The sequence below is a fragment of the Chanos chanos genome, chromosome 3, assembly GCF_902362185.1.
Source record: "Chanos chanos chromosome 3, fChaCha1.1, whole genome shotgun sequence".
NCBI lineage: Eukaryota > Metazoa > Chordata > Actinopteri > Gonorynchiformes > Chanidae > Chanos > Chanos chanos.
Window position 1 is genome coordinate 57,966,284 of NC_044497.1, and position 26,266 is coordinate 57,992,549.

Genomic DNA, 26,266 nt, shown 5'->3' on the forward strand with positions numbered 1-26,266 from the left:
AGGTCTAACCACACAACTGACGAAACACTTTGTCATGCTATTGAGACGCACGATTTCACAAACTATGTAACTACGTAACTGTAGTAAAACACGTGGAAGCCAAGCATGTAATTAATGCCGTATTTATACCGCAAGTACCGTATTTGTATACGGCTTGAAATTTCCACATGCCAGAATCATAAAGAGAGAAAGAAAGTGTCTCAGGTATGATGATACATTGATAAGTGAACATGGTAAATCCCACAAATTTGAAAAACGTTGCCTGTGTCCGCTTTGATATTTCATCGTGGTGCGGAATATCGGTGTGGAGAGGCCACTCCTGAAATCATTCAGTTACACTGTCCCAAAAGATCCCCACTCGTGCCAAATGGTATTCGGCTCAGGGCTGCGCGTTGACGAGCACGCGCTTAAAGAGTACAGGAGGGGACAGGGGGAGCGTGGAAGGGAGTGAGGGCGCAGCCAAAGCTGTGCGCCACTGGCAAATTAGTTATCTTAGAAAGAAGAAGACAATCCTCCCAGAAAGGAATTTGCGACGTCTGCAAGTTTGCACTCATTTAACAAAATCGGACCTATCGCCAAATCTAAAATGCTGTAACACTGGACTTGCATAGTAAACTTGGGTTCAAAGTCAAAACAAACAACGACTGAGCTAGTTAATTTAGCAAGCTAGCTTTTGCTAACTACAGGCATCACTTCAATGGTAGTTAGTTTTGGAGCAAGAAGGCAATGCTAACTACTTTGCTAACTCTCAGGCTAATTGAGCGCACAAGCTAGGTTAGTTTCCAGATAAGTGGACTGGGCTGCACTGATCAACTGGCACAATGACAGAAAATCTGTAACAATCGTTTTTTTTATTTTACAAGTGTGGAAGCCTTCGCGTATTAGCTTTGGCAAACATATCGGACTGAGCGGCACTCTAACTTTTAACGTGGGGGAAACATAATGAAGACTTGCAACTTCGATGTTGTTCTTAGCGATGCCCGTCTCATCTAGATCAGCTAACGCCATGCTAGCCAGTTAGCTTGCTTACAGTTAGCTGCTGCTGCTGCACTTTAGCTAACTAGGCTGGTGTGTAGCAGTAAAGGGAAAGTGTGTACAGAGGTTTCTGTTTTCAGGAGAAAGTGTCACTGTGTGTCTGAGAAAGAAAGACGATTAACCCATTGTGTCATTACACTCGTATATATACTTTTCCGAGAGGACAATGATGGCAACGGAGGATGGTAGTGAAGAGCCTGAACCTGCTTCGGTCGTGACACGGATAGATGGCGCAGGAGGTATGGAGACGACCCGTTTTCCCCTGTGTCCGAAGCCGAGGGCACGGATGTCAGACGTGGGCCCAACTTTATCCCTGAACACTAACGTCAGCTTTTCCACAGCCATATCACCTGAACATTCCCCTGAGCTGACGCTGTATTCTGTAGTCGCCGGGGATCTGAAATCGGGATCAGTCATATCCGCCGCAGCAGGGAGTGGCAATGCCAGTGGGCACGTTGTTTTGGGGGCTTTTTCGGGAGAGAGGGGTCGAGTATTAGACTCAGGGGGAGTAGGCAGCCCGGACGGCTGTCATACCGCTCCGTCTTTCCCGCCACCCCCGCCACCTCCTGTCTGTGGAGCATTGGGAACAGTCGAGGAGGGTGATGCTCTGGACGGCGACGATGAGGAGGTGGTTTTCCCACTCACGGCACCGCCTCCTAATCAGTAAGTTGAGATGCATCTGTTGAAAACTATGTGAGTTTCATCAGCCTTTAGCTAAAATAGTACTCACGTGTGAGTCTAAGCTATGAGAAAGCCCTACAAGGATGATAGGCTTTATAAAAGCCAGTAGCGTCTAAAAGAAAGTCAGTAATCTGTGGTTGACTGGCCTCCACAAGGACCAGTGATGTTTGCAGGTGTCAAACCATTAAGTCTGAACGTTTAGCAGCTCAGTGATGAGCTGAACCCTGTCTCCAGTACATGGGTTTATGTCTGTACCACCATTTAGCCAGTTCAAGGGTTTGCTCTTTAGAGTTGGTTAGTTTGAAGGAAGTTTACCTTGAAACAGTGAGAGCGTATGTCACAGAGAAACAGTGAGAGCATATGTCACAGAGAGACAGTGAGAGTGTATGTTATAGAGAGACAGTGAGAGTATATGTTATAGAGAGACAGTGAGAGTATACGTCATAGAGAGACAGTGAGAGTATACGTCATAGAGAGACAGTGAGAGTATACGTCATAGAGAGACAGTGAGAGTATACGTTATAGAGAGACAGTGAGAGTATACGTCATAGAGAGACAGTGAGAGTATACGTCATAGAGAGACAGTGAGAGTGTACGTTATAGAGAGACAGTGAGAGTATACGTCATAGAGAGACAGTGAGAGTATATGTTATAGAGAGACAGTGAGAGTATATGTTATAGAGAGACAGTAAGAGTATACGTCACAGAGAAACAGTGAGAGTATACGTCATAGAGAGACAGTGAGAGTATACGTCATAGAGAGACAGTGAGAGTATACGTTATAGAGAGACAGTGAGAGTATACGTCACAGAGAGACAGTGAGAGTATACGTCATAGAGAAACAGTAAGAGTATACGTTATAGAGAGACAGTGAGAGCGTATGTCACAGAGAGACAGTGAGAATAAATGTCACAGAGAGACAGTGAGAGTATACGTTATAGAGAGACAGTGAGAGTATACGTCACAGAGAGACAGTGAGAGTATACGTTATAGAGAGACAGTGAGAGTATACGTCACAGAGAGACAGTGAGAGTATACGTCACAGAGAGACAGTGAGAGTATACGTCATAGAGAGACAGTGAGAGTATATGTTATAGAGAGACAGTGAGAGTATACGTCATAGAGAGACAGTGAGAGTATACGTTATAGAGAGACAGTGAGAGTATACGTCATAGAGAGACAGTGAGAGTATATGTTATAGAGAGACAGTGAGAGTATACGTCATAGAGAGACAGTGAGAGTATACGTTATAGAGAGACAGTGAGAGTATACGTCACAGAGAGACAGTGAGAGTATACGTTATAGAGAGACAGTGAGAGCGTATGTCACAGAGAGACAGTGAGAATAAATGTCACAGAGAGACAGTGAGAGTATACGTTATAGAGAGACAGTGAGAGTATACGTCACAGAGAGACAGTGAGAGTATATGTTATAGAGAGACAGTGAGAGTATACGTCATAGAGAGACAGTGAGAGTATACGTTATAGAGAGACAGTGAGAGTATACGTCATAGAGAGACAGTGAGAGTATACGTTGTAGAGAGACAGTGAGAGTATACGTCACAGAGAGACAGTGAGAGAGTATAGGGCTGTGAGGTAGCTGTCCATTCTCGTGATCTACAGAGTGGCTTTAAGGGTAAGAGAAGAGATGAGAGTCTCCCCTTTAAACATGGCCTGAGGGGATTTGTGATGTGACAGATGGTATCACGGTAAACTGGACCGGACCATGGCAGAGGAGCGCCTGCATCAGGCCAGGACTCCAGGCAGCTACCTGATCAGAGAGAGCGACCGCCGACCAGGCTCCTTCGTCCTGTCTTTCCTCAGCATGACCAGCGTGGTCAACCACTTCAGGTGTGTAATGCACAGCTCACGTCTGTCCCTCAGTGTGTACCCCCCCCCCCCCCCCCCCCCCCCCCCCCCCCCCCCCCCCCCCCCCCCCCCCCCCCAGCTTGGCTTTGGCAGGGCTGGTTCTCAGCTGATGGAAACGGTTTGAGTTGGGCAGAGATGCAGTGCTTCCCTGTCTGTTTTGTTTTAGGATCATAGCCATGTGTGGAGACTACTACATCGGTGGGCGGAGATTCTCCTCCCTGTCGGATCTTATTGGTTACTACAGCCGTGTCTCCTGTCTGCTCAAAGGAGAGAAACTCAAGTCACCAGTACCTCCTCCAGAGGTACACTTACTAAAGACCAAACCTTTTCATTTCTTAAAGCTCATATGCTGTCCTAGATAACCGATTGTCCCTCTGTTCTGGGTATGGTTAGCCTCTGTAAGGATTCAGGGATCTTTAAGATTGACTTTTGAGTATATTAATGAATATACATATGGGTTAAGTCATATTGACTGTTGAGTATATTAATGAATTTTTATATGGGCTAAGTCATATTAACCCTTGAGTGTGTTAATGAATATGTATATATATATTGAGCGTGTTAATGAATATGTATATATATATTGAGCGTGTTAATGAATATGTATATAATTTGTTGAGTATATAGCAGGGCTGTGGGGGCGCTGCACAAAACCATCAACTCTGACTCCTCAATTTATGGCACCATCGACTCTGACTCCTCAATTTATGGCACCATCGACTCTGACTCCTCAATTTATGGCACCATCGACTCTGACTCCTCAATTTATGGCACCATCAACTCTGACTCCTCAATTTATGGCACCATCGACTCTGACTCCTCAATTTATGGCACCATCGACTCTGACTCCTCAATTTATGGCACCATCGACTCTGACTCCACTAACCCGAATTTGCTTCTGACTCCACGACTCCGACTCCACTGTGTTGCTGTGGAGGTTGCTGTGGAGTCAGCGCACAAAACCTTTGACTCCGACTCCTCAATTTATGGTACCACAGACTCTGACTCCACTAACCCAATTTTGCTTCCGACTCCACGACCGACTCTGACTCCACAGCCCTGGTATATAGTCCCTACACTTTCCTGTCTGGTCAGTGCAGTGTAAGAGCCCTGTCAGTGTGCAGTGCAGACAGCTGTGTGTTGTTGTGTGTGTGTGTGTTTTCTGTAGCCTGTAGCTGTGTGATGTGTGTGTGTGTGTGTGTGTTTTTTTTCTGTAGCCTGTAGCTGTGTGTTGTTGTGTGTGTGTGTGTGTGTTTTCTGTAGCCTGTAGCTGTGTGATGTGTGTGTGTGTTTTCTGTAGCCTGTAGCTGTGTGGTGTGTGTGTGTGTGTTTTCTGTAGCTGTGTGATATGTGTGTGTGTGTGTGTTTTCTGTAGCTGTGTGATGTGTGTGTGTGTGTGTGTGTTTTCTGTAGATGTGTGTGTGTGTGTGTGTGTGTTTTCTGTAGCTGTGTGTGTGTGTGTTTTCTGTAGCTGTGTGATGTGTGTGTGTGTGTGTGTGTGTGTTTTCTGTAGCTGTGTGGTGTGTGTGTGTGTGTGTGTTTTCTGTAGCTGTGTGGTGTGTGTGTGTGTGTGTGTTTTCTGTAGCTGTGTGATGTGTGTGTGTGTGTGTTTTCTGTAGCTGTGTGATGTGTGTGTGTGTGTGTTTTCTGTAGCTGTGTGATGTGTGTGTGTGTGTGTGTTTTCTGTAGCCTGTAGCTGTGTGATGTGTGTGTGTGTGTGTTTTCTGTAGCCTGTAGCTGTGTGATGTGTGTGTGTGTGTTTTCTGTAGTCTGTAGCTGTGTGATGTGTGTGTGTGTGTTTTCTGTAGCCTGTAGCTGGGTGGTGTGTGTGTGTGCGTGTGTGTGTGTGTTTTCTGTAGCTGTGTGATGTGTGTGTGTGTGTGTGTTTTCTGTAGCCTGTTGAGGATCGGAGAAGAGTGCGAGCGATCCTTCCATACACCAAAGTGCCTGAAACAGACGAGATCAGGTCAGGACACACACACCCTCTTATCACACACACACACACACACAGACTTTACACTCTTATCATACACACACACACACACACACATCACACAGCTACAGAAAACACACACACACACACATCACACAGCTACAGAAAACACACACACACACACATCACACAGCTACAGAAAACACACACACACACACACACACACATCACACAGCTACAGAAAACACACACACACACACACAGACGTTACACTCTTTTATTGCACGCGCGCGCACACGCACACACACAGAGACAGACACTACACTCTTATCACACACACATACACACACACACACAGAAATTGACATTACAGGCTTTTATCCTACACACACACACACACACACACTCAGACATAATGGAGAGAAAGGTTGTTTTTTTGTGTCTTTTCGTGTGAGTGGTGTTTCTGTTGTGCTGTTGCAGTTTCCTTAAGGGAGACATGTTTATCGTTCATAATGAACTGGAGGACGGCTGGCTGTGGGCGACCAACGTGCGCACAGAGGAGCAGGGCCTTATTGTGGAGGACCTGGTGAAGGAGGTGGTGAGTGACGGAGGAGAGGAGCAGTGAAGCCCGTGTGTGAGTTTAGTGTTAAAGATGTCGGTGTTTGACTCTGTCTTCTCTCGCGTCCACAGGGAAGAGAGGAGGACCCGCACGAGGGGAAAGTGTAAGTCCCAGTTTCCCTTACGCTGGTCAGCCCAGCCCTCAGCTCCTGGCCTTTTGTCTGATCGTTTTCAGTGCTTTAGCTCTTTTTCAATCAGAACGTAAAGCTCTGGATCTAAGGAGCTGTGTCAGAAATGGCATTTGTTTGTAGTGTGATAAGACAGCGGTCAAAAATCTCACAGTTATTCCAGAGGTTTAAGAAATACTGTGTGTGTGCAGCGTGTGTGTGTGTGTGTGCACGTGCAGCGTGCGTGTGTTTTATTGATTATCTCATTTCTTTCTCTCAGCTGGTATCATGGCAAGATCAGTAAGAAGGAGGCATACAACCTTCTGATGACAGGTGAGTCTGACTGTGGGAACACGCTGGTGTGTGTGTGGCAGGGTTTGGATGTGTGTGAGTGAGTGTGGGAACACGCTGGTGTGTGTGTGGCAGGGTTTGGATGTGGGTGTGTGAGTGTGGGAACACGCTGGTGTGTGTGTGGCAGGGTTTGGATGTGGTTGAGTGTGTGTGTGGCAGGGTGTGAATGTGTGTGTGTGTGTGTGTGTGTGGCAGGGTGTGAATGTGTGTGTGTGTGTGGCAGGGTGTGAATGTGTGTGTGTGTGTGGCAGGGTGTGGATGTGAGTGAGTGTGTGTGTGGCAGGGTGTGAATGTGTGTGTGTGTGTGTGTGTCTCCTCGCAGTGGGACAGGGTTTGGATGTGTGTGAGTGTGTGTCTGTGTGTGTGTGTGTGTGTCTCCTGGCAGTGGGACAGGTGTGAGTGTGTGTGTGTGTGTGTGTTTCCTGGCAGTGGGACAGGTGTGAGTGTGTGTGTGTGTGTGTGTCTCCTGGCAGTGGGACAGGTGTGAGTGTGTGTGTGTGTGTGTGTCTCCTGGCAGTGGGACAGGTGTGAGTGTGTGTGTGTGTGTGTGTGTCTCCTGGCAGTGGGACAGGTGTGAGTGTGTGTGTGTGTGTGTGTCTCCTGGCAGTGGGACAGGTGTGAGTGTGTGTGTGTGTGTGTGTCTCCTGGCAGTGGGACAGGTGTGAGTGTGTGTGTGTGTGTGTGTGTGTTTCCTGGCAGTGGGACAGGTGTGTGTGTGTGTGTGTGTGTGTGTCTCCTGGCAGTGGGACAGGTGTGAGTGTGTGTGTGTGTGTTTCCTGGCAGTGGGACAGGTGTGAGTGTGTGTGTGTGTGTGTGTGTGTGTGTGTGTGTCTCCTGGCAGTGGGACAGGTGTGAGTGTGTGTGTGTGTGTGTGTCTCCTGGCAGTGGGACAGGTGTGCAGCTTCCTGGTGCGGCCGTCGGACAGCACACCGGGAGACTACTCGCTTTTTTTCCGCACCAGTGAAAACATCCAGCGCTTCAAAATCTGCCCCACACCAAACAACCAGTTTATGATGGGGGGGCGGTATTATAACAGGTAAACGCGCTCAGGTCAGACCAAAAAAACGACTCCCAAACTACACGCCACCGTGGTCCTCGGACGTCAGCTGATAAATCACTGAAGTTGTTAAACATCCTGTTTGTTGTCATTGGTAACTAAAGCCCAGACAGTGGCTCAGGTCCTGTCTCTCAGACTGGGCTGGTTCCACTGGACTCAGCCCACGCTGGGTTGCAGCAGTTCATGGTGTCGGTGTTTCTGTGTGTGATCTACAGCGTCGATGACATCATCGAGCACTATCGTAAAGAGCAGATTGTCGAGGGCTACAACCTGAGAGACGCTGTGTCAGTCCAGGTGAGTGTTGCTATGGAAACCCAGTCACCGCCTGTGGGCAGGGAGCAGAGAGTGATGACAGAGCTTTGCTGTGTTATGGTCTGGATTTGAATGTTAACGGTTATGATCCTGCGGGACTGATTTTCTCGTGCAGTACCAGAGTAAATATACACACACGACTCCGAAGAGCCAGAGAAATCTCACTGTTGCCTGTTCAGTTTCATACTTCTGTACCAAACAGAGAAAACATGTCCTCTGCTCCAGTGTGAGGGATGGCTAGTCTGTTCAGTAATGATTTTATCTTTTTTATCAGCATCAGGAACAGGTCCTGTCTGACACTGTGGACGGTAAAGAAATCTACAACACTATTCGCAGAAAGACGAAAGATGCATTCTACAAAAACATCGTGAAAAAGGGTTACCTCCTGTTCAGTAAAGGTAACGGTGTGATTTTCATCAAACTCAGTTACTGTAGGAAAAGCACTGTCTACGTCATGTCCCTGTCAAACTCCGCCCCCTGTTTTACAGGAAAAGGCAAGCGATGGAAGAGCCTGTATTTCATCCTGGAGGGAAACGACTCGCAGCTCATTTACTTTGAGAGCGAGAAAAGAGCCACAAAACCGAAGGGTCTGATCGACCTGAGCGTGTGCTCAGTCTACGGCGTTCACGACAGTCTGTTTGGCAGGTACAACACACACACACACACACTTACTCACACACACACACACACACACACACACACACTTACTCACACACACACACACACACACACACACACACACACACTTACTCACACACACACACACACACACGCACACGCACACACACACTTACTCACACACACGCACACGCGCACACACACACGCACACTTACTCACACACGCACACACACACACACACTTACTCACACACACACACACGCACACACACACACACACACACACACACACACTTAATCTCACACACACACACACACACTTAATCTCACACACACACACACACACACACACACACACACTTACTCACACACACACACACACACACTTACTCACACACACACACACACTTACTCACACACACACACACACACTTACTCACACACACACACACACACACACACACTTACTCACACACACACTTACTCACACACACACTTACTCACACACTTACTCACACACACTTACTCACACACACACACACACTTACTCACACACACGCACACACACACACTTACTCAGACACAAACACAAACACTCACCCTCTTTCTCTTTCTCCCTCTCTCTCTCTCACACACACACACACACTCACCCTCCGTCTCTCTCTCTCTCTCTCTCTCTCTCTCTTTCTTACACACACACACACGCACGTGCTCTGTGTCTCACACACACTCACTGTCACTCTCACACACACTTTCACACTTACTTACCGTCACATGCAGTAACTCACACGCAGTAACTCACACACAGTAACACACACACGCAGTAATGCACACGCAGTAACACACACGCAGTAACACACACGCAGGAACTCACACACAGTAACACACACAAAGTAACACACACACGCAGTAACTCACACGCAGTAACACACACCCGCAGTAACACACACCCGCAGTAACACACACACAGTAAGTCACACGCAGTAAAACACACACGCAGTAACACACACACAGTAACTCACATGCAGTAACTCACACGCAGTAACTCACACACAGTGACTCACACACAGTAACACACACACAGTAACTCACACGCAGTAACACACACGCAGTAACACACACACACGCAGTAACACACACACACGCAGTAACACACACACAGTAACACACACACAGTAACACACAGACACAGTAACACACAGAGAGTAACACACACACACACGCAGTAACTCACACGCAGTAACTCACACGCAGTGACTCACACACACGCAGTAACACACACACGCAGTAACACACACACGCAGTAACACACACACAGTAACACACAGACAGTAACACACACACACACGCAGTAACTCACAGACGCAGTAACACACACTGACAGTAACACACACACAGACGCAGTAACACACACTGACAGTAACACACGCTGACAGTAACACACGCTGACAGTAACACACACTGACAGTAACTCACAGACAGTAACTCACAGACAGACAGTAACTCACAGACATTTACTCAGATTCTCCCCTCGATCGGTCACGCTCGCCCTTCTCTCTGCCCACAGGCCAAACTGTTTCCAGATCGTTGTTCAGCACTTTAGTGAAGAGCAGTGCATCTTCTACTTTGCAGGGGAGACCCCTGAACAAGCCCAGGTGTGTTTTATTCTAACCCCTGAACAAGCCCAGGTGTGTTTTATTCTAACCCCTGAACAAGCCCAGGTGTGTTTTATTCTAACCCCTGAACAAGCCCAGGTGTGTTTTATTCTAACCCCTGAACAAGCCCAGGTGTGTTTTATTCTATCCCCTGAACAAGCCCAGATGTGTTTTATTCTAACCCCTGAACAAGCCCAGGTGTGTTTTATTCTAACCCCTGAACAAGCCCAGGTGTGTTTTATTCTAACCCCTGAACAAGCCCAGGTGTGTTTTATTCTAACCCCTGAACAAGCCCAGGTGTGTTTTATTCTAACCCCTGAACAAGCCCAGGTGTGTTTTATTCTAACCCTGAACAAGCCCAGGTGTGTTTTATTCTAACCCCTGAACAAGCCCAGGTGTGTTTTATTCTAACCCCTGAACAAGCCCAGGTGTGTTTTATTCTATCCCCTGAACAAGCCCAGATGTGTTTTATTCTAACCCCTGAACAAGCCCAGGTGTGTTTTATTCTAACCCCTGAACAAGCCCAGGTGTGTTTTATTCTAACCCCTGAACAAGCCCAGGTGTGTTTTATTCTAACCCCTGAACAAGCCCAGGTGTGTTTTATTCTAACCCCTGAACAAGCCCAGGTGTGTTTTATTCTAACCCCTGAACAAGCCCAGGTGTGTTTTATTCTAACCCCTGAACAAGCCCAGGTGTGTTTTATTCTAACCCCTGAACAAGCCCAGGTGTGTTTTATTCTAACCCCTGAACAAGCCCAGGTGTGTTTTATTCTAACCCCTGAACAAGCCCAGGTGTGTTTTATTCTAACCCCTGAACAAGCCCAGGTGTGTTTTATTCTAACCCCTGAACAAGCCCAGGTGTGTTGTAATGTCAGCAGTGCTGTAGTTTCCTGGCATCGTGAACACACTGTGATTCTTCCTGTCATCCCTGCGTGACGTGGGTTTTGCTTTCTCGTGGTAGGACTGGATGAAGTGTGTCCAGAGCTTCTGCAGTAACCTGCGCAAGTCCACACAGCCTTCATCCAACAAGCGTCTGCGCCAGGTGTGTGTGTGTCTGTGTGTGTCTGTGTGTCTGTGTGTGTCTGTGTGTATGTGTGTGTCTGTGTGTGTCTGTGTGTGTATGTGTGTGTCTGTGTGTATGTGTGTGTATGTGTGGTGTGTGTTTGTGTGTGTCTGTGTGTGTGTCTGTGTGTCTGTGTGTCTGTGTGTGTGTCTGTGTGTGTGTGCGTGTGTGTGTGTGTGTGTGTGCGTGCGTGCCTTTGTGTAGGTGACTGTCACCCTGCTGCTGTCTGTGAGTGAGAGCCAACAGCTGTGTCTGATGCTGTGCAGGTCAGCAGTTTACTGCTCAACGTGGAGGAGGCTCATAATCTGCCCAGCAAGCATTTCACCAACGCCTACTGCAACATCTACCTGAACAGTGTGCAGGTGGCCCGGACCCACCCCAGGGAGGGCCAGAACCCTGTGTGGGCCGAGGAGTTCATCTTTGAGTGCGTCCCTTCCTCTGCTCCGTGTCATACCAGCTCAGACAAGTCACTGTGAACTGTAGCCATTCTGTTTCACACACACATACACACACACACACACATGTGTGAAATGTTGTGTTTTCCTATGTCTCTGCAGTGACCTGTCAAGCGAGATCAATCGATTTGAGATCAGTTTGAGCAACAAGACGAAAAAGAGCAAAGAGAATGACATCTGTGAGTCTTCCCTTAACATGTTCTCTCCTCGATTTAATAAAGCGCGTGTGTGTGTGTGTGTGTGTGTGTGTGTGTGTGTGTGCGCGTCTGTGTGTGTGTGTCTGTGTGTCCGTGTGTGTCTGTGTTAGGGGTGGGAATCACAGAGTAAATCACAATATGATACTATCATGATCCGTTGCCCAGGATAACGATGATAACTAGATTCTGCAATTCTGCGATACATCACGGTATCTGCGATACTCGATGCATTGCAAGACAGTCATGTGTGATACATCACGGTATCTGTGTAACCGAAGAAGAAAAAAATGCCCCTAAAAAGGCAGAAGGCAGGAGTTCTGTATTTATTCACTGCACTGTGGGCTCAGTTTCACAGAATTTCAACAAGGTGCACAGAATCTTAGCTTAATACCTCTTTAACACACACACACACACTCTGACTGCAACTTGTCCATGTCCACGTGTGAAAATTTATACGTGTGTGCGTGCGTGCATATAATTGCGTGTTGTTGTTGTTGAACAGTGTTTATGTGTGTGTGTGTACGTGTATGTGTGTAATTGTGTACTGTTGTTGTTGTTGTTGTTGTTGTTGGACAGTGTTTATGCGATGTCAGGTGTGTGTATGTGTGTGTATGTGTGTGTGTGTGTGTGTGTGTGTGTATAATTGTGTGTTGTTGTTGTTGTTGTTGTTGGACAGTGTTTATGCGATGTCAGCTGTGTGTATGTGTGTGTGTGTGTGTGTGTGTGTGTGTGTATAATTGTGTGTTGTTGTTGTTGTTGTTGGACAGTGTTTATGCGGTGTCAGCTGTGTGTATGTGTGTGTGTATGTGTGTGTGTGTGTATGTGTGTGTGTTGTTGTTGGACAGTGTTTATGCGGTGTCAGCTGTGTGTGTGTGTGTGTGTATGTGTATGTGTGTGTGTATAATTGTGTGTTGTTGTTGTTGTTGTTGGACAGTGTTTATGCGGTGTCAGCTGTGTCGACTCCAGAGGGGCCAGATGATTGATGAATGGTTTACTCTGAGTCCTCATGTTCATCTGAAGGGCACGGAGGCCGGCTCCCTGCGAGTGAGAGCACGGTACTCCATGGAGAAGATCATGCCTGAGGAGGTGTACAGTGAGTTCAAAGAGGTAAGACCGTGTAGAACTGCAGAATAACCTCCTCTCTTCTCATTAGGGCCGTGTGCCAAGGTTCAGTCTGAAACCAACTTTACGCTCAATTGGAAACATTTGCTTTTGTAAGGTTCGTACTAAACCCACTGTTACATACAGTCAAAACTATGGTAACGCCCAGTCTTGATTAAACCCAAGCTTTTGTGCGCTTAAACCTGGAGACTTCTACAGTACCTGTTATACCAAAACTCACAGGATTATTGTGTTTTTATCTGTTTTTCATATATGTGAACAGTCGACCCACTCTGTTTCTGTCACTGTAATAATTCTTTGTGTGTGTGTGTGTGTCTTTGTCTGTGTGTGTGTGTCTGTATGTATGCATGTCTGCCTGCGTGTGTGTGTGCGTGCGCGTGCACGTGCACTGTCTGTGTGTGTGTATGTGTGTGTGCGTGCCTGTGTGTGTGTGTGTGTGTGTGTGTGTGTGTGCGTGCCTGTGTGTGTGTGTGTGTGTGTGTGTATGTATGCATGCATGCATGTCTGTCGGCGTGCGTGCGTGTGTGCGTGCGTGCGTGTGTGTGTGTGTATGTATCTATGGTTGTCTGTGTGTGTGTGTATGTGTGCGTGCGTGGCTGTGTGTGTGTGTGCCTGTGTGTGTGCGTGTGTGTGCCTCTGTGTGTGCGTGCGTGCCTGTGTGTGTGTGTCTGTGTGTGTGTCTGTGTGTGTGTATGTGTGCGTGCGTGGCTGTGTGTGTGTGTGTGCGTGTGTGTGCGTGTGTGTGCCTGTGTGTGTGCCTGTGTGTGTATGTGTCTGTGTGAGTGTGTGTCTGTGTGTGTGTGTGTGTGTGTGAGTGTGTGTCTGTGTGTGTGTGTGTGTGTGTGCGTGCGTGCCTGTGTGTGTCTGTGTGTGTGTGTGTCTGTGTGTGTGTGTGTGTGTGTAGCTGATCCTGCTGAAGGAGTTCCATGTGATCAGCGCGTTGGCAAACGTGTGTGGACAGGACCGCTCTCTCTTGGCCGGTATCCTGCTCCGCATCTTCAGACACGAGAGGCAGGAGGCCCAGCTCCTCCGGGCACTGAATGACAGGGAGATCAGCGTGGAGGGTATGTCTGCGTACCCTGTTCAGCTGCCCAGCAGACCAGCAGTGTGTGTGTGTGTGAAAGAGCTGGCTGCCCAGCAGACCAGCAGTGTGTGTGTGTGAGAGAGCTGGCTGCCCATCAGACCAGTAGTGTGTGTGTGAGAGAGAGCTGGCTGCCCATCAGACCAGTAGTGTGTGTGTGAGAGAGAGCTGGCTGCCCATCAGACCAGTAGTGTGTGTGTGAGAGAGAGCTGGCTGCCCAGCAGACCAGCAGTGTGTGTGTGAGAGAGAGATGCGCAGTTTGACGTGTGTTTTTGCGTGCAGACGAGGCGACGACTCTGTTCCGAGCGACGACGCTGGCGAGCACTCTGATGGAACAGTACATGAAGGCCACGGCCACGCCCTTCGTTCATCACGCCCTCAAAGACACCATCCTAAAGATCATGGACTGCAAACAGTCCTGTGAGGTCAGCACTTTTCTTTCTCTCGCAGACACGGGCGCTCAGCCTGCCGCCGTCTGAGCGCGCTCACTGACCGCTGCTCTCACCCCCGGCCGCTGACTGTCGTGAGTCCCTGGGTCGGAGGTCACGCTGCCCAGGGGTTAAAGGTCTTGTTCTTTGGGCAGCGAGATTAGAAGTCACAGCTGTCTGGTCACTCGTGGTCAAATCTCATAGCTCTGTGTTGTTCTGTCTTGTTCTGTGTTGTGCATTGCAGCTGAACCCCTCCAAACTGGAGAAGAATGAAGATGTGAATGTGAACCTGGCTCATCTGCTGAGCATCGTGTCTGAGCTGGTGGAGAGAATCTTCATGGCTGCTGAGATCCTGCCTCCGTGAGCTTGAGCTGCGTCATCACCAGTGCATGTGAAGGAATCTCCTAACATCCAGTTCTCTGACCCTTCTCTCTCTCTCTCTCTCTCTCTCTCTCTCTCTCTCTCTCTCTCTCTCTCTCTCTCTCTCTCCACAGGACACTGAGGTTCATCTATGGATGTTTACAGAAATCTGTGCAACAGAAATGGCCCCAAAACAGCACCATGAGAACCCGCGTGGTCAGGTATGGACCTCCACAGCCTGTACTCACATCTGTCAGCAACTGGTATGCTTAACTGAAACCAGTGTGCTTAACTGAAACCAGTGTGCTTAACTGAAACCAGTGTGCCTAACTGAAACCAGTATTCTTAACTGAAACCAGTATGCTTAACTGAAACCAGTGTGCTTAACTGAAACCAGTGTGCTGAACTGAAACCAGTATGCTTAACTGAAACCAGTGTGCTTAACTGAAACCAGTATGCTTAACTGAAACCAGTATGCTTAACTGAAACCAGTGTGCTGAACTGAAACCAGTATGCTTAACTGAAACCAGTGTGCTGAACTGAAACCAGTATGCTTAACTGAAACCAGTATGCTGAACTTAAACCAGTAGCAGATCGCTGTCTCTAGTGAAATCTCTGCGAGGCAGTTTCCTCTGTAGTACAGGGGTGGGGCTGAGATGGGCGGGGCTCTGTAGTACAGGGGCGGGGCCCAGATGGGTGGGGCTCTGTGGTGCAGGGGCAGGGCTGAGATGGGCGGGGCTCTGTGGTGCAGGAGTGGGGCTGAGATGGGCGGGGCTCTGTGGTGCAGGGGTGGGGCTGAGATGGGCGGGGCTCTGTGGTGCAGGGGTGGGGCTGAGATGGGCGGGACTCTGTGGTGCAGGGGTGGGACTGAGATGGGCGGGGCTCTGTGGTGCAGGGGTGGGGCTGAGATGGGCGGGTTCTCTGGACTGGTTAGAGGTCATTTGTCTCATTCAGGGTTATGTGAATATGTTTTTCAGTGGCTTTGTCTTCCTGAGACTCATCTGTCCCGCTATTGTCAACCCACGAATGTTTAACATCATTGCTGGTAAGTCCATGAAGTCCTCAGAGTTTTCTGGAAATGCAGTTTCACTACTGGTGATGAACACTGTGATTGAGTGTCTTTTTTTGTCACATCTGACACTGTGATCAGGCTTGTCAGACTCTGTGATCAGGCTTGTCAGACTCTGTGATCAGGCTTGTCGGACTCTGTGATCAGGCTTGTCAGACTCTGTGATCAGGCTTGTCAGACTCTGTTATCAGGCTTGTCTGTATGAGATTATTAATTTACTTGTTCACTGGCCACTTAGGCTCAACTGTTTGTTTGGGTTTTTTTGGTGTGTTTAAGGTGAGGGTTAAGGGTCATGTCTTTAAGGTGAGGGTACAGGGTCATGTCTTTAAGGTGAGGGTACAGGGTCATGTCTTTAAGGTAGGGGTTAAGGGTCATGTCTTTAAGGTCAGGGTTAAGGGTCATGTCTTTAAGGTGAGGGTACAGGGTCCTGTCTTTAAGGTAGGGGTTAAGGGTCATGTCTTTAAGGTAAGGGTACAGGGTCATGTCTTTAAGGTGAGGGTACAGGGTCATGTCTTTAAGGTAGGGGTTAAGGGTCATGTCTTTAAGGTAAGGGTACAGGGTCATGTCTTTAAGGTGAGGGTACAGGGTCATGTCTTTAAGGTCAGGGTACAGGGTCATGTCTTTAAGGTCAGGGTTAAGGGTGAGGGTTAAGGGTCATATCTTTAAGGTGAGGGTACAGGGTCATGTCTTTAAGGTCAGGGTTAAGGGTCATGTCTGGGGTAGTGTTTTGTGTTGTAGCAGACACAGTTAGCAGGTTTGAGCATCATTAGACACGCCACCCAGTGAGTCAGTGCAGTTCTTTGCCGTGTCATGACCGTGTGCGGATTAAAAACGAGCCAATCCCGTTTCCAGATCCACCATCTCCCACAGCATCCCGCACCCTCACGCTGGTGGCCAAGGCAGTCCAGAACCTGGCCAACCTGGTGGAGTTTGGTGCCAAGGTAAAACTCATCATTTCTCTGGAACTAAATCTATTACTGAAGCATTTGTTTAATTCCTGGTGTATTCATTCATTCATTTGTTTATTGCATGACTGATTAACAGAGTCATCAAACATTAGTCAACATTTCTGTTTGTCAGACATTTTGCCTGTGCTGTCAGTTCCTGAACACATAGAAAACTTTCAGCTCTCACTGTCTCACAGGCACACAAAGCAGACTCCACCTTGTTACAGACCTCCACCTTGTTACAGACTCCACCTTGTTACAGACTGCACCTTGTTACAGACTCCACCTTGTTACAGACTGCACCTTGTTACAGACTGCACCTTGTTACAGACTCCACCTTGTTACAGACTGCACCTTGTTACAGACCTCCACCTTGTTACAGACTGCACCTTGTTACAGACTGCACCTTGTTACAGACTCCACCTTGTTACAGACCTCCACCTTGTTACAGACTCCACCTTGTTACAGACCTCCACCTTGTTACAGACTCCACCTTGTTACAGACCTCCACCTTGTTACAGACTGCACCTTGTTACAGACCTCCACCTTGTTACAGACTCCACCTTGTTACAGACTGCACCTTGTTACAGACCTCCACCTTGTTACAGACTGCACCTTGTTACAGACCTCCACCTTGTTACAGACTCCACCTTGTTACAGACCTCCACCTTGTTACAGACTCCACCTTGTTACAGACTGCACCTTATTACAGACCTCCACCTTGTTACAGATTCCACCTTGTTACAGACTGCACCTTGTTACAGACCTCCACCTTGTTACAGACCTCCACCTTGTTACAGACTCCACCTTGTTACAGACTCCACCTTGTTACAGACTGCACCTTGTTAAACACCTCTCACACCAGCCAGATTAATTTGCCTCTGATTACGCTTCATTCTGTGTGTGACTTTTTTTGTTGCAGGAGCCGTATATGGAGGGAGTGAACCCATTCATTAAGAGTAACAAAGACAGAATGATCATGTTCCTAGATGAACTGGGGGTATGTCACCAACCAAAAGACCTCATATTACAGCAGTGACGTCCATAAGAATGTCCGACGGATTCTCACTGGCCGCTGGGCTCTTTTCCCTCAGAATGTTCCAGAACTTCCCGACACTACGGAGCACTTTAGGACTGACCTGGCGCGCGACCTGGCAGCGCTGCATGAGCTGTGTGTCAGTCACTCCGATGACCTCCGCATGCAGAGCAACGAGAGGGGCCCACAGCAGGTCAGCCATGTTAAAGCCACACACACACACACTCTCTCTCTCTCTCCCCTGTCACATCGTCAGGTAATACACACACACGTCACATCGTCAGGTAATACACACACACACACACACACTCTCACACTCTCTCTCTCTCTCTCTCTCTCCCCTGTCACATCATCAGGTAATACACACACACACACGTCACATCATCAGGTAATACACACACACACACACGTCACATCATCAGGTAATACACACACACACACACGTCACATCATCAGGTAATACACACACACACACACACTCTCACACTCTCTCTCTCTCTCTCTCTCTCCCCTGTCACATCATCAGGTAATACACACACACGTCACATCATCAGGTAATACACACACACACACGTCACATCATCAGGTAATACACACACACACACTCTCACACTCTCTCTCTCTCTCTCTCTCTCCCCTGTCACATCATCAGGTAATACACACACACACACGTCACATCATCAGGTAATACACACACACACACACACGTCACATCATCAGGTAATACACACACACACACACACTCTCTCTCTCTCTCTCTCTCTCCCCTGTCACATCATCAGGTAATACACACACACGTCACATCATCAGGTAATACACACACACACACGTCACATCATCAGGTAATACACACACACACACACACATCACATCGTCAGGTAATACACACACACACACATCACATCGTCAGGTAATACACACACACACACGTCACATCGTCAGGTAATACACACACACACACGTCACATCGTCAGGTAATACACACACACACATGTCACATCGTCAGGTAATACACACACACACACACATGTCACATCGTCAGGTAATACACACACACACACACACACACACACACGCGTCACTTCGTCAGGTAATACACACACTGTCCCCTGTCACATCGTCAGGTAATACACACACACACGTCACATCGTCAGGTAATACACACACACGTCACATCATCAGGTAATACACACACACACACACACGTCACATCATCAGGTAATACACACACACACACACACGTCACATCATCAGGTAATACACACACACACACACACTCTCTCTCTCTCTCTCTCTCCCCTGTCACATCATCAGGTAATACACACACACACACGTCACATCATCAGGTAATACACACACACACACACACGTCACATCATCAGGTAATACACACACACACACACACTCTCTCACACTCTCTCTCTCTCTCTCTCTCCCCTGTCACATCATCAGGTAATACACACACACACACGTCACATCATCAGGTAATACACACACACACACACACGTCACATCATCAGGTAATACACACACACACACACACTCTCTCTCTCTCTCTCTCTCTCCCCTGTCACATCATCAGGTAATACACACACACGTCACATCATCAGGTAATACACACACACACACGTCACATCATCAGGTAATACACACACACACACACACACACACACATCACATCGTCAGGTAATACACACACACACACATCACATCGTCAGGTAATACACACACACACACGTCACATCGTCAGGTAATACACACACACACATGTCACATCGTCAGGTAATACACACACACACACACACACACGCGTCACTTCGTCAGGTAATACACACACTGTCCCCTGTCACATCGTCAGGTAATACACACACACACACACGTCACATCGTCAGGTAATACACACACACGTCACATCATCAGGTAATACACACACACACACACACGTCACATCATCAGGTAATACACACACACACACACACACTCTCTCTCTCTCTCTCTCTCTCTCTCTCTCTCTCTCTCTCTCCCCTGTCACATCATCAGGTAATACACACACGTCACATCATCAGGTAATACACACACACACACGTCACATCATCAGGTAATACACACACACACACACACGTCACATCGTCAGGTAATACACACACACACACATCACATCGTCAGGTAATACACACACACACACGTCACATCGTCAGGTAATACACACACACACATGTCACATCGTCAGGTAATACACACACACACACACATGTCACATCGTCAGGTAATACACACACACACACACACACACGCGTCACTTCGTCAGGTAATACACACACTGTCCCCTGTCACATCGTCAGGTAATACACACACACACACATGTCACATCGTCAGGTAATACACACACACGTCACATCATCAGGTAATACACACACACACTCTCACACTCTCTCTCTTTCTCTCTCTCTCTCTCCCCTGTCACATCATCAGGTAATACACACACACACACACACGTCACATCATCAGGTAATACACACACACACACACACGTCACATCATCAGGTAATACACACACACACACACACTCTCTCTCTCTCCCCTGTCACATCATCAGGTAATACACACACGTCACATCATCAGGTAATACACACACACACACGTCACATCATCAGGTAATACACACACACACACATCACATCGTCAGGTAATACACACACACACACGTCACATCGTCAGGTAATACACACACACACATGTCACATCGTCAGGTAATACACACACACACACACATGTCACATCGTCAGGTAATACACACACACACGCGTCACTTCGTCAGGTAATACACACACTGTCCCCTGTCACATCGTCAGGTAATACACACACACACACATGTCACATCGTCAGGTAATACACACACACGTCACATCATCAGGTAATACACACACACACTCTCACACTCTCTCTCTTTCTCTCTCTCTCTCTCCCCTGTCACATCATCAGGTAATACACACACACACACACACGTCACATCATCAGGTAATACACACACACACACACACGTCACATCATCAGGTAATACACACACACACACACACTCTCTCTCTCTCCCCTGTCACATCATCAGGTAATACACACACGTCACATCATCAGGTAATACACACACACACACGTCACATCATCAGGTAATACACACACACACACATCACATCGTCAGGTAATACACACACACACACGTCACATCGTCAGGTAATACACACACACACATGTCACATCGTCAGGTAATACACACACACACACACATGTCACATCGTCAGGTAATACACACACACACGCGTCACTTCGTCAGGTAATACACACACTGTCCCCTGTCACATCGTCAGGTAATACACACACACACACATGTCACATCGTCAGGTAATACACACACACGTCACATCATCAGGTAATACACACACACACTCTCTCTCTTTCTCTCTCTCTCTCTCCCCTGTCACATCGTCAGGTAATACACACACACACACATGTCACATCGTCAGGTAATACACACACACACACACACACGTCGCATCGTCAGGTAATACACACACACACGTCACATCATCAGGTAATACACACACACACACACACACACGTCACTTCGTCAGGTAATACACACACTGTCCCCTGTCACTTCGTCAGGTAATACACACACACACGTCACTTCGTCAGGTAATACACACACTGTCCCCTGTCACTTCGTCAGGTAATACACACACACACACACGTCACATCGTCAGGTAATACACACACACACACACACACACACACACAGTGTTGGGATGATAGTGGTGGAGTGGGGAGAGGCAGTGACATACGGCCTGCCTGAGCTTTGTGTGTGTGTAAGAAGGGATTTGGCCTGAGGGAGTGAGCTCCAGAACTCTTTAAAGAGTTTCCCACGAACTTACGGGGCACCGTAGTGGTTAACATCGGTTTTCAGTATCATCTCCCAGTTCCTCAGCGTTTATTTTCCCACTGGGCAGTATTGGGAATCTTTTGCCTGTGGGATTGTCGTCACCATAACTGAACTGGAAAGAAGCAGTTTTGTGCTGGCCGAGCGTGACACACGGACATCACGGTCCCTCTGGAGACGCCGTGTGCATTTGCCCCAGGGTTTGGCTGTACGACACACAGGGCGGCGTTAGGTTAGTGGACCAGGCTTAACTGGACCGGGGAGGTCATTTCCCTCGACTGCCAGTGTTGGTTCAGTTGAGTGACTGTGAGTTAATTGTCTGGCATTCCTTCTCCTAACAACACACGCGTCACGTCGACAGGTAACACACACACACACTCACACACACACGCACACACTCCCCTGTCACATCATCAAGGAAACCACAAACTCGCACACACACATGCACAAATGCACACACACAGCCCTCATGTTTTCAGCTCTGATGTGGCTGTGGGCTGATTTTGATGGTCCTTCTGTTTTGCAGCACATCCTGAAAAAGCTCCTGGCAATCACAGAGCTCCTCCAGCAGACGCAGATGCAGTTCACAGTGCCCAACAGCAACAGATAGACACTTCAATGCCCAACCCAAACACAGAGTGTTTTCACTTCTCAACTAACAGATAAAGTTTTCACTGATTGTGAAAATTCAGCCAGGACAACTCAGACCTGCCAAAAACTGCTGTCTCTCGGAACCAGTGGTGGATGTTGTGTGTAACCACGGCAACACTGCATTAAAGCCATAAGAGGGGTCATTATTCAGTTTATGATTGTTTTGATTGTTCTGGAAACAGAATTCTTAATTTGCCAAAGTGTATCCTGTTTGTGTGATTGGTCATTTGAAATGTGGGCGGGGTCTAGAGGGCAGTGAGTATCTTCCCCTCTGACGTGTCCGTGGACATAGGGCTGTCAGTACTGTTTTTGACTGATCTTTCTCTCACTATAACAGTATACAAACACCCAAGTGCTCAAACCAAGATTGGCCATTAACTGTGTGTTGTTTTATATTGCTGTCTTATATAGGAAAGTTGTATCTCACAGAAGACGATATTTTTTATCAAAACAATTCTCTTGCTGGAATCATGAGTTTAAAGAAAATGCAACCCTGATGAATTGTGAGATGTTTTGTTTATGATCTTCCTTTTCGACTGTCGTACCTGACAATATGCAGAAACACAGATGCAGCGTTTTAAATGGAGATTATTTTATCAGGAATGTATGCACTCATTAAACTTTTTTGTAAAATATTTTGATCTTTTTTTTCTAATATATACACAAATAAATCAGAGAGTGCAAGCGCCTTGTTGTGGTAATATTTTATGTGTTTGTTTATTTTTGTTTTATTTCCATGTTAAAGTGTTGTCAGTGTCATTGGATTGCATGGCTATGCATACATTTCTTAAACGTGTAAAACTTTGAGTGGTTTGGTAGGTCTGAACAGTGTCGATATCTCTGAACAGGATCTTATTGTTAACGGTTAAACAGTTGTTTAGTGTATGAGGTCAAGCCAGCTCGTTACCACGCGCTCCGTCTGCGCGCTGTACGTGTCGCGTGCTGACTCAGACAAGGACCGAGCGGCGGTTCAAAGGATGGGGTCAGTAATCTGGACTTCGCTGAGGCTGGCGTTGGGCTGTACAGGCAGCAGCGAATTGGTTTCGGTGGAGTACGCCCTTTATCGCCTGCAGCTCAGCTTGCCGCAGCATTCGGTGAAATCTTTGTGGCAGAAAAAAAGTCAGCTTTGGTTTTTTGGAGCAATCATTGTTCGCGTGACTCTGGCTGCGGGCAGTCTGTGTATGAGACCTCGGGGCGATTGCGCTGAAATCACAACGATCCACGTTATAGCAGAAACCCAGAGAGTCGCATGACTGCGGCGGGTCTCTCGTCCGTGCGTTCTCGCACCGTAGTGGTGTTAAGCGTGCAGCCCGAGGGCCAAAAACAGCAGATCGATATTAAAATAAAACCCGCTTTGTAGAAAATCATCTCCAACGATGAGCAACGAAATAGTAAATGAATGGGTGGGTTGCATTGCTTTACGAAGTCCTGCGTATTTACACGCCGTATTATGTTACTTTACTGTTGTCCGTATGTTATCTGCACCAGCTGTCACTGTGATACCGTAAATTCTCAAATTGTGGCCGGGGCCTTTATTTACCTCAACTGAAGAAAGAACTAGGCCTTTATTTGAGACAGGCTATTACTAGAGACAGGCGTTACTATGATCTGCAACATCATTACGCAAACTAAACAGCGCAGATTGTTTTAAGTGAAAGCTACAACGTGAGAATGTTTAATCAAGCTGATGTAATATACATATCTATACCTTGTGTCAGCTTGTGTGCAATGAACAAAGTTTAGCACACGGACCGAACAAAAGCAGATGTTTCACGAGCATTCACACTACAGAATTTTCGCAGGTCATTTTAATGTACCAATATTACCTGTATTTGGAGAAAGAACGAAGAGCACAGTTATCGACAGGCTAAAACCATCTGTGGATATAGCAAATGATGCAATAGTTTGCAAAGAACAGTAATTCTATCACAAAATGAAACTGTAATTATTTACATCGATTAGTGTTGATTACTCTGTTAATTGTTTGTTTTATTGTTAACCAAGGAGGGTAAATGGGAACAGGCTGAAATAATGACAGATTTAAAGGTAAAATCTGTTCCTCTGTTTCCAGCTCACCGGCCGACATGTCCCTACTCTACCTACACCATCTAAAATCAGACATTTTTTCCCTTCTGTGACTTTTTCCAAGTACCGTTAAGATGTGCTGCTATATGAAATAACTCATAGAAATAATGAAATAACACATAGGAAATAGGAAGGAGAGACCTTTGGCAATGATGTCTCTGAATACTAACGGGCCATTAACACACACAGTCTTACAGCGACCACAATCCATGTGAGTTGGAACACTGTCGGTATGGCATTTCTGTGAAAAAGTGAAACTAATAGCAATGGAGCGTTGAGCATAACTGCCGTATGTTGTACTGACGTAAATGATGCTGTGGAAATATGATGAATTTACCACCTGAACCTTTCCATTTATTTTTTACCCGGCCTGTATTTAGAACTGGCCTGTATTTGCCCAAACAGGCGGCTTTTATTTGCGAATTTACAGAATGTTCATTGAGAAGGCTATCCGGCACGGCGCTATTTCATATGATTTCACTGAAAGTCGTTGATGTTGCATCTTAATGTTGTGTAGATCCTGTTTGCCCTGAAGGCGTGCGGAGCTTCAATGCGCTGTGACTAAATTTGAGGCGTTTATTTGACTTCTCTTTGCATTTATTTTTCAAGCCCCTAACCCTAACCCTAACCCCCCCCATCCCCCCCCCCCCCCCCCAAACATTTCTACATTAACCTAAATTTTCAGGTCCTGTTTTTATATTTAGCGGTGTTCAAAACCATCTGTTCAAAGTAAATGACACCATTGACAGACGGCATCAAACTGAACCGCAGAGTTTCATATTAGTAAACTATTTAATTTTACCGTTTCGAGACACTAGAGGGAGCTGAAGATCGCATAACCGAAACCAGCGCTGACAGGTCCTTGAAAAATTCTCAGAAAGGCTCCTGTTTCTTTGACTGAATTGCTTCAGACCAATTAATTCTGCGCTGATAATATTCCTTATATGTGACATCTCTTTAAATATGAGAGTAGTTCTTTATTTTGAGACGATTTGCAGGCCTAAGGTACCAAGAAACTCTGGGCAAAATAAAGAGTTAAATTCCGGGGCTAACACAGCTTTCGTAGTCTCGTAAGTTTTCATGCTCATGGTTTTTCACAGCGGAATACATGGCAGTACCTAATGTATAAAATACGTTAAAAAAAATTTAAAAAGATAAAAATAAATACGCTCCCTTAAAAAAAATCTACATTAGATCATTTACATTTTTCGCGATGTTGTTCAAAATGACAATGAGTTGGGACGCTCAACGAAATCTTTATTATTTTTATGATATTTTAATATTATTTATTTGAATTAATAAGATTTTAATATTTTACATATAAACAATTGTTGAATATGCCGTTATAATGAGTTTTTGCCAGCTGTAGAAACCTCGCATTTGTGAACTGCTGTACCTTTTCATCTTTTCATTCAGATGTCGGGTTTGCAGTGTCGCCTATGTGGGCACAAAAATGTAAAATCAGAAGCATAATAAAATTTTGTCTTTAAGAAGTGTTGTGGGGTTTTGATAGGTGGTTTTCCGTTAATGTAAAAGAAATCGTACAGTCCTAATGCAGTGGCTGCATTTGCCCAAGTCGGACGCAGCTGTCGGCTGAGGACCCGCAC

At 46.8% G+C, this 26,266-nt stretch overlaps 1 protein-coding gene across 1 annotated transcript; it reads left to right on the forward strand.

Moving 5' to 3' along the window:
- Positions 1-437: 437 nt before the first annotated feature.
- Positions 438-23,180, forward strand: rasa1b (RAS p21 protein activator (GTPase activating protein) 1b). The gene is made up of 25 exons (XM_030767484.1): positions 438-1,698; positions 3,414-3,566; positions 3,751-3,886; positions 5,480-5,550; positions 5,998-6,115; positions 6,208-6,239; positions 6,523-6,575; positions 7,479-7,629; positions 7,866-7,944; positions 8,237-8,360; positions 8,451-8,607; positions 10,148-10,235; positions 11,196-11,276; positions 11,564-11,721; positions 11,855-11,931; positions 12,884-13,056; positions 13,976-14,135; positions 14,435-14,577; positions 14,825-14,940; positions 15,075-15,161; positions 15,918-15,985; positions 16,862-16,950; positions 17,879-17,956; positions 18,051-18,185; positions 22,450-23,180. The coding sequence occupies exons 1-25, from the start codon at positions 1,202-1,204 to the stop codon at positions 22,531-22,533; spliced, it is 3,108 nt and encodes a 1,035-aa protein (XP_030623344.1). The 5' UTR covers positions 438-1,201; the 3' UTR covers positions 22,534-23,180.
- Positions 23,181-26,266: the final 3,086 nt, after the last annotated feature.